General features: G+C 38.5%; 2 protein-coding genes across 5 annotated transcripts; both read left to right on the plus strand.

Annotated features, from left to right (window-relative positions):
* The first annotated feature begins 32 nt into the window (after positions 1-32).
* On the plus strand, positions 33-2,996 carry tusc2b (tumor suppressor 2, mitochondrial calcium regulator b). The gene is made up of 4 exons (XM_004548506.3): positions 33-214; positions 827-1,071; positions 1,988-2,108; positions 2,205-2,996. Exons 2-4 carry the CDS (start codon positions 923-925, stop codon positions 2,268-2,270), a joined length of 336 nt encoding a protein of 111 aa, XP_004548563.1. The 5' UTR covers positions 33-214; positions 827-922; the 3' UTR covers positions 2,271-2,996.
* Positions 2,997-6,339: 3,343 nt separating this feature from the next.
* Positions 6,340-12,160, plus strand: hyal2b (hyaluronidase 2b). 4 transcript variants are annotated; one of them, XM_004548510.6, is made up of 4 exons: positions 6,340-6,510; positions 7,985-8,968; positions 9,424-9,513; positions 9,603-12,160. In XM_004548510.6, the coding sequence occupies exons 2-4, from the start codon at positions 8,015-8,017 to the stop codon at positions 9,990-9,992; spliced, it is 1,434 nt and encodes a 477-aa protein (XP_004548567.1). In that variant the 5' UTR covers positions 6,340-6,510; positions 7,985-8,014; the 3' UTR covers positions 9,993-12,160. The 4 variants fall into 4 exon arrangements, with proteins under 4 accessions (XP_004548567.1, XP_004548565.1, XP_004548566.1 ...); XM_004548508.5 differs by lacking the exon at positions 6,340-6,510 and adding an exon at positions 6,823-7,609; XM_004548509.5 differs by lacking the exon at positions 6,340-6,510 and adding an exon at positions 6,823-7,517.
* Positions 12,161-12,569: the final 409 nt, after the last annotated feature.

Raw genomic sequence — 12,569 nt, forward strand, 5'->3', positions numbered from 1 at the left:
TCCTGTCCATGTGATGGCGTTAGCTCACCACAGCGTCTCTGCACCAAGCTTCAGAGGGAAAGGACAGAAGAAGAACGTGGCCGTCAGATAGCATAAACAACTTAGCGTAGCTTTGTGTGATATGAGGTCTGTGCTTGTACAGAATTAGCGAGCCAGTAACATAAATTCATCAAAGAGAAATTCTTACCTACGAGCACACTGCTGCGCAATTTAGGTATGTGCTCCGCTAAGCTAAAGCGACGAGGAACAGCACGAACTGTTAAATCAGTCCATGCTAGCCCATGGCGACGTCAATAAATGTTATTTTGTTTAGGAACATGTTGACCTGGCTAATGCTAGTATAAAAGCTAATGGTGATGTTAGCAGACGGTACATAAAGTGACATAAAAGCAGCTACGATTAGCGCAGCCGGGATAAGTTTCTCAGCACTGGTGACAAACTGATCTTGGTGTCGGGAAAGGCTTACTAGCTAACTGCTATGGCTTCAAAATGTTACCGAGTCTTCTACTAGACAGATAGAAGCAGATATTCATGTTGATGTGTTTGATTTAAACTCCATATCTAACCATTTGTAATTCGTGACACAGAAGCGTGACTGCGTGCGTGATTTTTGGCTGCTGTGTTATTCTAGCACCGTCATGCTTCTGGCCTACAGCAGAAAATGATCATAACTGAACTCAGTCCGGACTTGTCTTGTTTAAAGAAAAGTCAGGTCTCGGCCTTTCTTAAAGTAGCATTTTGTAAAAATGACTAAATAAATCAATACGTGCCATTATGTTTTGCCTGAAAGCAGCTAAAGCTACCCTTTATTTGCCACTTTTCACAGGTGTCACACCCTGAAGGCACATTTCATCTTGTACAGTAACACTGTAGCACCACTGGCAGCCTCGGGACCCGAGAAAATAATGTGCTGCAGCTGAAGATGGGAGGTAGCGGCTCCAAATCCAAAGGATTTTGGCCTTTTTCTGGCTCAGGTAGTTCAGACGATCCAACCAAAGATGGAAATGAGCAGACACTGGCAAGAGTTCGAAGTTTCCCGGGTGCCACTCCTTTTGTCTTTACAAGAAGAAGGTAAATGTAATGTCGTCATACACCAAGACACTCATTTATGACATTGTTGTTGACTTGTGTCGTTTTTAATTAGCAGTCTGTGGGTTTTTGAGTAGACTGAGGTTCCAACTCAAAAGCAGTGCTCGAAAAGGATTGTTTCATGCATGTTGTCCAGCCTTATTTAAACTGGGCGATGTATGTGTGTGATGATTTTGCAAAGATTTTGAAAATATTTAACAGCAATGTGATACAGTGTGTTCTTTCGAAGGGGGGGGGAATGTAAAGAATGGTTGAAAATGTTCTTTGTAAAAATGTTTTCGGTGAAAACAGAGTTACACATTCACCTTTGGCCAACACTATTGAGAGAGAAAAAGTCCTAAGATTTATGGTGTTTAACCAGTGAATCACACCAGATCAGCTGAGGTTGTTCTTCCTGCTAATGTGTCCACTATTTTGATTCTCCACACTGTATTTAGACTGGACACAAGCAGACTTTAACAGACCTGTAGTGGTTTTAACTACCCTCTTACGCACCACTTTTACACTGATCTGGTTGTTTGCTTTTCATTTTGTTTTGGTTTTTTTTCCCCCCTCACACTGTTAACCTTTTAAAACCAGCCGTTTAACCCACAGGAAGACACTGTTTTCATTTTAGCCAACATTTCTTTCTTTCTTTCTTTCTTTCTTTCTTTCTTTCTTTCTTTCTTTCTTTCTTCTTCTTTTTGCACATCACGCATGAATGGGAAGTGGCTTAAGGTGTATTCAGACACCTTAAGTTTGACATCTTAAAACCACACTTATGTGGATGTTCTTTGTGGTACACAAATTAGAGTATGTGGACCAGAAATATTTACACAATACGTGCGTAAGAAGCAAGCTAGCTTGTGTGTATTAAAAATAATTACTGTGCGCAAGTAATTTTGTGTCTTTGCTCCAGCTCAATGTTCTTTGATGAAGACGGTGACTTGGCCCATGAGTTCTACGAAGAGACGATTGTGACAAGAAACGGCCGTAAAAAAGCGAAGCTGAAGAAGATTCAGAAAAACCTCACACCTCAGGTGAGGAAATTAAGATTTTAAAGCAAGACTTTACACACTAATACCAGATCTCTGTAGCATATGTCCAAATCGTTTTATTTTCTCGTGTCCTCACAGGGAATTATAAAGCTGGACCATCCGTGCATCCATGTAGATTTCCCAGTTGTCATCTGTGAAGCCTGACAATGTCTGAGGAGCGTCTCGGACTAGCCACTGTGTCAACTCCGTCCTTCGGCTTCCACTGCAGATGGAAGCCCGAACCACCTTTCAAAATAACATGATCTCTTGATATATTTGATGCCCTTATGTGGACAGGCTGATGCATTGTGTGCTGAGCCTCTGCATGTGATCTGTTTTTGGCTTGTGTGCAGTTAAGACACAAAATAGGTCACCAGTAGGGATCTAGAATGGTGCCAAGCTGGGGAAAATCAGTTTACAGATCTTGGTTTGTGTGCATGTAAGTGTGACTGTGTGCAGATTTGGGATGACACATGACTGAGGCCTGAATATTTAGCAGTAGATTGTCTTCTGGTTTGATTCATAAAACTCAAAGAGCTGAAGGAGAATGTAATGTTCTTCCCTCCAAAGGGGTCTGAGCAAGAGTTGAAAAGTTGCCAGTGCACACTTACGTTTTTTGACATTATGACTCGCTTCATTATGCATGGAACAGGATCTACTTATGGGACAGCCCAATGAGTTGACAATCAGTGGCTCACAAACCCTTAATGTCACAATTTAATGTTGGAAGGACTGGCTTCAGTGACCTCAGAGCCACAAGATGTGCATCGCAGCAGTGAGTCTAATGACAGATCCTGTTGTTTTCTTTGCTGGTTTGACATACAATGTTTAACTTTTAATTTATTATAACTGTTTTTTAATTACAAAATAAAATGCTGAATTAAATCACATTCCTTTTCTGTATCCAAACTTTACAGATGAACATTTCAATGTACCGTAACTTCACATAATCACAGTTCATTATGAAATATTCCAGTAAAAATCAGTAAGAGCAGTGAAGACAAAAGAAGATTAACATGGACACTCGTGTTAATCTTTTGTGCTTTTTTTGGCCCTAGACAGTCGTCTGGGTTTCTATATTAACAGTGATGGATAGATAACTACAGTTTAATTACACAGAGGTCATGGTGGGAAATTAAGATCTTCTAGCAACGGGAGGGGGTTAAAGCCCCTGCCATATATGGTAACCACACCTGACATTTGTAATGTGGTTGGCTCTTGGAATTTAGACCTGCATGGGAATGGCATCAACTAATCTTGGAAACTATTCAGGTGCCTTCTGGGAATGTGGAGTCATGACTATAAAGCCATCAGTCTGGCCCTGGTGGACACTGCATTTTTCACGAGTTTTAATACAAGTAATCACATTCAATTATGTTATTAAAGGTTTTAAAATATTTCAAGTTTCGAGGATTGGATTGGAGTACTTTTAAGTTTTCAGTAGTTTGACTTGCCAAGGCTTTGCTATCCTGTTTGAATTTGACTTCAGTAAAAGAGTCAATTATTTAAAGAAAGATGAACTTTTATATAACTCTCAAAGCTCATAGAAACTATTTGCCAAATAATCCTTTATATAACAGGCAGTTGAATCTTTTTACAGAGTTTTTAAACACAGGAGTGAGCAGAAGGTGGATGTGTATTTCAAATGTCGCTCTTGACCTCCACCTACAACGAAGTTAGGCACTTGTAGAGGAAATTGCGATGGCAAACCAGCACTTGGAAGTAAAGCGTGTATAAGAGCATCTGCTAATGAGTTATGGATGAAGTTAAGACAGAAGTAAAGACTATCAATGCAGTCACCATGGGAAAGGGTTTTTTGACAAAGCTGTCTAATATTGCTCTTCTTAGAGGATAAAGAGTTTAGTGCCAAAATCCACTACACTTTATTGCTTTTATGAAGTGTCTCTGCTGCAGTCTTTGGGCTTTCCCCCTGCCCCCTCTGTGGGTACGTACTGTTTTCAGTCTGGGGAAGACATGCCATGTTATTACTTTTTTGTTGTTTATTTTCTCACAGCTGAACAAATATAAAAGGCCACAAGGTGAATTGCAGTCTCAGGATTAATGAAATTGACTCAGCAAACCACATATCCTCTGGTTTTGCTGACAGGTCACATGACATTTTAAGCCATGCAGTAATGTCAATATATTCTTTTGTCTTTTTAAAGGAGTATTTAAATTATTCCACCTTCTAATAGATATATCTGACAGCTTTTTCTTAAGGTGTAAGTAATAGCACAATTGGGTTATGAAGGTCAAGAATGAAAACGTGCTTTGTTGTTATAAGCATGTTGATGAGTTTTTCTATAAAAACTCTTTTCAAAGGAAAGAGTCGATAACTCAGATTGTGGAAAATAACTGGGTGGATTCTGATTAAGTGGAAAACGTGCACCTCAGTCTAGTTTACATTTCATTTGTTATTGCTGAAAACCAGACACAATAACAATCAGAGGTCACAAGCGGCAAAGTGTTACATGTTACTTGGAGTTTCTGGTGGACATTAAAAAATGCTCTTTTGGAATAATACATTTTGTGAAAAAGAAAAACACAGTTTCAACAATGTTCTTATCAAGATGTGTGGAAAGAGGCACCGAATGCAACGGGAAACAGTCTGACAAGGGCAAAAAATGAGGACAGGACTATTTTTATATTCTGCGGACTGATGAGCGACATGACACGAGGCACAAAAAAGACAGGTGGAAGTAATAAATGCTACGAGACAGGAAGACTTAAACATGATACAGACAGAGTGGAAGACAGAAGGAACAAGCCCAGTGATGAGAAGGAGAAACAATACCAGCAAAATAATAAGATCAAAACAGGGACCAGAAACTCTGTAAAGTGTAAAGTAAAAAAGTAAAACTCAAAAGCTTTAACAAAAAAAAAAACAACTTTTACATTATTTTATACTTTTAAATACATCAACTTTAAATACAGCAAATATCCTATTAACCAAATGTATTTAAGACTAGCTGTGCTTTAGAACGATGCTAATGGGGTGCCTCCCTAATACATAAACAAACATATTATTTCAAAAATTACAGTTTTATCTTTAGTCTTCTGACTGATAAAGGAGAGGTAGAGTTTACTGGACACATATTAAATAAACAAATCAACAGAATAAACAGTTTAAGAAATTACCGTTTTAGCTGATTTTAAACAGAATTTATGCGTGTGTGTGTGTGTGTGTGTGTGTTAAACTAAAAAGGCTCTAATTTTCACTTCTACATATTGCAATGCTAAAAAATCTTAGAGCTCTAGACTAAATGTTTATTTGTATTCATAATGGATGGTGGGTGCTGTCACTTTGTTCCTGCTCAGGCTCCTCGAAAGCTGCTGTCTTTCTCTGAGCTCTCACCTTCATGCTCTAGCGTCTGGCCCTTCTCCACCTCCTCCCCTGATACTTATACATCTGACTCCCCTTCTACAATTTTGAGTACAATCCTTTCTGTCTCACTCAGCATTCTGCTTCCTGAAGTATGGGCGTAGGTTGAAAACGGGACTCCTGCTGTTTATAGTACTATTTCAGTACTAAGTTGATGTTAATCTCATATTTAAGATAGAAGAACATTTTTAGCGACACAAAGATAATATCTGCAAAGACATGAGTTAATCTCCTTTGTTGCTATAAAAAGTGGAAGCTGCAATGCCGGTCACTTTGAAGAAAGTCAGTGTTGTATGTTGGTCAAATCACTGCAAACAAAAAGCTCAGGCTGTCTTCTTGACAGCTCAGGAGGACACATATAGATTGCATACATTTTTTTTGAGAAAGAGGTCTCAGACTCCTGTTTCTCACAGAGGAGACTGAAAACTATGTTCAGATGCAGCCTAGCAGGAACCCACCACTTACAGTAATCTGATTTAATTAGCTGAAAGGGAGCAGCCTGTGTGTCTCCAAGTGTCACAGTAAGTATTAAATTACTGTGATATTACTTACCATGATCCTGACAACATATATTAGGATCCTCGCACTGGATTATGTATTGTTTTGCAAAACCCAATGAGTTTGTGTGAATGTGGCCTACCCATGTAAAATTTACACTTGATTCATGTAAGACCCAGCAGGCAAAAATCCTGTTTGAGAAGTAAAGTCACACCACTGAGTTTTAGTGATGAAAGTAGCTTCCTATATTAACTACCACGCTTTAAAATTAAGACCAGGTAAGAATATAAAGTGAGGGGTTTGTACTTGCGTGTGCAACTTAGTGGTTAAGAGGTGGGGTTTCCTTGACATTTAAATAGCAATGAACAACTGTTTTTGTATCCTCTGTTAGACAGATCTCTTAGGAGAACTTTCTAGACTCTTGGCACAGAGCACAAGGACTGAGCTGTATTTATTTTTAACAAGTGGACAGCTTGATTGATCCACTTTCATTTGGAGATTATAAAGTAAAAGAAAAGACTGCTGGTAAGACACATAATTACTACTCTTTTAAAAAATGACAGTTTTAAAAAGAAATTGAAGGTATTCACAGCAGTGGCATAGCACTTTTTAGTGTTTAAAAAAATGTTTAAAAAATATCTTGAGATGTATAACTGATGCTATCAATTTTATTTTAATGCAGGGGCACATGAGATGAGACATGAGAGTTTTTCTCGCTCTACACTGCCTAACAATTCAAATCAACCTCACTGTAAAAGTGACAAACTAAGCCTATAAACCTGAGAGGTCACCATTTCCAAAGTTTAGTGTGATCTGCAGGTCATTTAAGCTAGTTGATGAAAATGCATCAATCATCTATAGTGCATATCGATTTAAATACACTATATCATGGATACTAGACTTTTTTAAGCAAAAACTTACGTATAGTTAATATTTTTTAGTTTGCATTTATTAAGCTCTTGTTTAAACAAAAGGAAGCAAAATAACCTTTCCATTCCACTTCCGAGTGCTGCAGTTCATCCATTCAGGTTAGGGTGATAATCAGATCTAAATCAGGAGCAAAACACTAGATTTTAATCTAAGATTCGCTTTTATCAGTGAAACTTCCTTCAGGGCAGAACTCGAAGAACAGGCTAACTTGATATTAATTCACGAGGAGGGGGGTAGGTTTTACTGCTATGTACATTTACCCTCAAATTCAAGCCATATGAAGCTGTGATCATGGTGAAATATTTTTATTCTGTAAAGTAATGTGAAATGATGGGAACACTGTTGGGAAGATAAACGGGAAAACGCGGATAAAATACGTCTTTCAATAACTGAACACCCCCCTACTCAGGAAGTAAATGCAATGAACTGTTGTTGCTCAACTCACCACTCCTGCCATGGTCTGGGAGAATTGATTAATTAGTAGTCATCGATATGCATAGAAAAAAGTGAGGTTATTCCTCACATGGCAGGGCAGTGGAAAATAACTTACCCGACGATTACATGAATGGAATAAACTTAACTTCTCGGCTTCAGCGGAACAGGTTAGAATGGACACGAAGAAGACAGCCGTTAGCTAACTTAGCACGGTAGTCCGTTTCAATGAAACTTTGAGCTAACGGCGAGGTAACGTTCGGTAATGTATTTATATAAAGTATATATATGTGTGTATATATATATTTTAACATTACATGTTTACCAGTAGCCTATTTAGCTAGCTTCCCACAACTATTTTCAAAGTAATTAAAAGTAGTTTTAATTTCCTTCCTGAAGAATAGAGGAAGTTTTTTTGTATGACTTTATTTGGTATTATTTGAAAATACAAATGAGTAATGAGGTAATAATGTAGTAATAGCTCACAGAAACCTTCGTGAGCAAAGCAAGCGAGCTTTGCTTGCGAACGATTTCCATATCTATATATCTAAATATATAGATAATAGATTATAAATAGATTTGAACTATTTCGTTTAGGTTTTGGCTGAATTTAACAAAACTGCTTTGTCTTTTACAGACAAAGAGGGGTGAAGGGTGAGCTGTAACCATGGAGGCTGCATTTCACCCTTTCTTCACCACAACTGGCCAGCTGCCCTGGTTGCTTCTGACTGTGTTTACATCGTGGACAGCCTTTTGTTCTGCAGAAATAAAGCAGACAAGAAGGCCATTATATACCCAGAAGCCAGTTCTTCTTGCCTGGAATGCCCCAACACAGGAGTGTGAACCACGACATAGAGTAACCTTATCTTTGAGCCAGTTTGACATTGTAGCGACCCCCAATGAGGGCTTTGTGGGGCAAAACCTTACAATCTTCTATAAGGAACGTCTTGGGTTGTATCCCTATTATAAGCATGATGGCAGTGCGGTGAATGGAGGCCTTCCACAGCTTGTCAGCCTCACTGAGCACTCAAAAAAGATGCCCGAAGGCCTTAAAAAATACATAAAAGTGCCAGGGGCAAAAGGTTTGGCTGTTATTGACTGGGAGGAGTGGCGTCCTATATGGGTCAGAAATTGGGATGCTAAACTTATCTATCGAAATAAATCCTATGCAATGATAGCCAAAAAGAACCCTACATGGACCTCAAAACAAGTGGAGAAAGTTGCAGAACAAGAATTTGAGCTATCGGCTCAAAGATTCATGCAGGAGACTTTGAAACTGGCCAAGAATATGAGGCCCAATCAGCTGTGGGGCTTCTACCTGTTTCCAGATTGTTACAACCATGACTACAACAAGAATGGTCTGCAAAACTACACAGGCCACTGTCCTTCAGTGGAGGTGGACCGCAATAATCATCTCAACTGGTTGTGGATGGAATGTACAGCACTTTTCCCGTCAGTATACATGGAACCTGTGCTACGCTCAACGAGCCAAGGGCGCCTTTTTGTCCGGAACAGGGTGAAGGAGGCAATGCGCCTGGCATCTGTTGGGGATGGATTAGCACGTCCTGTTTATGTTTACACCCGACCTACCTATATCAGTCAAACGACTCTCCTAACTGAGGTTAGTTGGCTAGAACAGAATTTTATACAAGACGATTACACTTTGATCAATACAAGTGTGATTTAATTTAGATCATCATTATTATTATTATATTTACATTATGCAACAACACACAAGCAAACAAAGCCAACATTAGCCTAAATTTGATGAACATAAATATACTTTTTAAAAAATAAAACTATACCATCTGTTTCTGACGGAGACACACCAATTTGTTGTCCTTCACCACAATCATCTTCAGGTTCTCAATTTTTATTCTTTGGTGGAGTTATTATAAAATTAAATCAGTATTTATAGTCACTTACACCTTCCATATACAGGTGTTAGGAAATCTCATTCAACTGGCAACTAGACATTAGTACTGGATATAAAATGTGTGTATATTTGACTGTCCTACTAAAACACAGGTTACTGTATGATTTCACTGAACAGCCCTGAACTGTTTTTGTTTTTAGACAGATTTGGTCTCCACAATTGGTGAGAGTGTTGCACTTGGAGCTGCAGGTGTAATCTTCTGGGGCGACACCTCTCATGCAAGCAGCAGTGTAAGAACAGTATTTTCTATGCTTCTTTGATGCTGAACTGCTTGGTGATTAGTGGCAAGTCAAGTTAACGTTTCTTTTTTGTCTTCCAGGCCAACTGCTCAACCCTAAATGATTATCTTAAGGGACCGCTGGGTCGGTACCTGCTCAATGTGTCCACAGCAGCAGAGCACTGCAGTCATGTGCTATGTAATTTCAGCGGCCGCTGTTTTCGCAGAATATTGGACAGCGATATATATCTGCATCTCAGCCCTTCAACACACAAGATAACTAGTCAGAGTGGCCAGCTCAAGGTTACAGGAATGCTCAGCCAAACTGAGAAGACTTTTTTCCACAAGCACTTCCAGTGCCAGTGCTACAGTGGGTACAGGGGTGATGACTGTACTTTGAAAGAAAAAGAGCCCAATAGAGCCTCCTCTGTATTAGGGACTTGGCCTCTTTGCCTTTTACTTCCGCTCGGACTCCTTACTCTTCTACATTGAGGAAACAGAGACTAACTATTTTCTGTTTCAGCGAGCCTAGAAGTGGACAGTTTAGACTTTTATGCATAAATATGGAAATTATATTGATGCATTGACAATACCAAGTAATCTGAGACCTCCCCAAGCTGTTTTTGTCCTGGCATGCAGACTGATGGAACATAAATATCTGTGGGTAGCAAGTTGCAGCAACAACTTGCTGTCAGTCTGCCCCAGGGCAGCTGTAGCTTGCATCCACCAGTGTGTGAACATTAGAGTGAATGAATAGTGGAATTGTAAAGCACTTTGGGTGCCTAGAAAAGCGCTATATAAATGCAATCCATCATTATAACAATGGGCTGAAATGAATGTCCTACCACCAAGATTACCTTGTAGAAAATCATGCCTAAAATCAGTCTTTTCTCAAAGTAATCACCAGATAAATGGATGTTGAGTAGCTTTACAGGACCTTAGTGTAAATGTTTTACTGTCTCCATAGTGAAGAGAAGCCAAAGATATCTATTTTTGAAAGCTTTTTTTATGATTGGTTTAACATCAGAACAACAACACATGGCTTAAAGTAGAAAAAGTGGATAAAAGGGAACAGACGCACACATATTTACAGGTTATTGGTGCCTCATGGCAAAACAGACACTACATTACAATAGTATTATATAGTATGAATATCAAGCTCTTAAGTGTCTTATTAATGAAATACAAGCCAGTCTTAAATCTCTTTTGTATTTTTTTGCTTAGAGAAACATCAAGGATGGACCTGCTTGTTTTCAGTTCAATATTGTGCCTTAACAGGGCTGAAACCAGCTCTCTTTTGCAGTTGCAGTCTTTATGTCCTTGCTTTATATTGATATAAACTCCATCATGGCTAACAATTTTATTATAACCGAACAGTGCAGAGCAAATACATACACGTTACAAGGTATCCATCAACTTAAATGGATATCACTGTGAAAACAGGTCATAAAACATTAGGAAATATATCAGACTGGCAATTTAAACACAACTTGACACTATAACTGACTGTAGTTTACACATTTGCCCAACAAGCCAAATAGCCCCCAGTTTGATCCTGGGAAGACAAAACGGATCGCTTTAGCGTTTCATCAGGAAGGGCATCCGGTATAAAAAATCTACCAAGTCAAACATGTGGAGCTAACGGCTGTGGCGACCCCTGAAAGCAGGGAGCAGCTAAAAGTTCAATATAACTGATTATAGCTGATTTCAGCTTGTGTCTGATGTACTGGAATAGGCTATATGTTCGCTCCATTCATAACCAAATGTATAGGATTGCTTTGAAATTGTTTGCAACTGTCTAACTGAATATTAGCCGACTGAAAAAAAATGTTGTGTCAAGGATCTTGCCGGTGATACTGTGTGAACAGCAATTACTGTAGGTACAAGTTCAGAATTGTTTGTTCCCAATATAGCTGAGCAGTTGCATGTTTTATACAGTAGGTACTAGTTTCAGTAGCTAAAATGAGTTATGAAAGAAGCCAGCAGGTGGTTTTTCACAAACACGGTAGTCTCAGAATTGCACAGCTGGTGTTGAATCGTGATGTTATATGTACTTATATTGCATAGGTCTTCAAGTTCTGCACTTTACTTTCATGCAGAGTTGGACTGGGTGTCATTACATGTCGTGAGGGACAAAACTGAGTGAATACTGTCAGTGCATGACAGTGCTATAGTGGCTTTTCGCGTGTAATGTGTCACATTGGAAATACTCTGTTTCACTGTGAATCTTGCTGAAAAGCAAAGGGTTGCCTCGATGGTTGTTATCTCTCTCCATCAGCTTTCATCTTATTTTTTTAAGAAGTATCCAAAAAAATTTAAGTCTTTTTTTTTTTTTTAAATAATAAACATGATATTCTTCTACAGCAAATGTTTCTCAACATATTATTTCAAATAGTATGCAAAAAGCACAAAAATAAAGATCTTGCACGGTAAAACTTGACTAGAACGAGAACAAGAAGAACGTTTTTAACTATTTAAAGCAGATTTTGTGATTCTGTGATCAGTAATTATGTTCAATATTAAGATATAAATAATGTAACTGAAATGTACTGGTTATTGTTTCAAAGCAAATTAACAAAATCAAAGTGTTCTGTATTTAAAAATTTCATATTTGTCTTTTGCATTAGAGAATTACATTATTAAAATGTCTTTATATATGATTTCTTTGTCTGTTATTTCCTTACTCTTAGCAGAAAGGAGGTTCTGCTTTGTCAGGGAGATTCTGAGCGCAAAGTCATATGAAAAAGAGCTTTTAGAGCTACCTTTAGCAGCAGTCACTTGAAGTAAGCATTTTCTGTGTTCTGTGTGACTTTAACAGTTTGTCACATCATTGAGGAATTTTGGGAAACTTTTCTTTACATGGTTGCTTCAGTTCATACCTTCATTTACGGGCAGCACTCTTAAGGTCTCACAACAGCATTTCAATCAGATTGAGGTTCATGGTTGACTCAATGTTTGGATTAATGCCGTTTATTATAGTCAGGTCCTGTGGCACCAAAACAAACCCAAATCAACACCCCTCCACCACTGTGCTTTAATTCATATAAGAACACAAGTGAATTCTTAGTA

The sequence above is a fragment of the Maylandia zebra genome, linkage group LG5 (genome assembly GCF_041146795.1).
Source record: "Maylandia zebra isolate NMK-2024a linkage group LG5, Mzebra_GT3a, whole genome shotgun sequence".
Classification (NCBI taxonomy): Eukaryota; Metazoa; Chordata; class Actinopteri; order Cichliformes; family Cichlidae; genus Maylandia; species Maylandia zebra.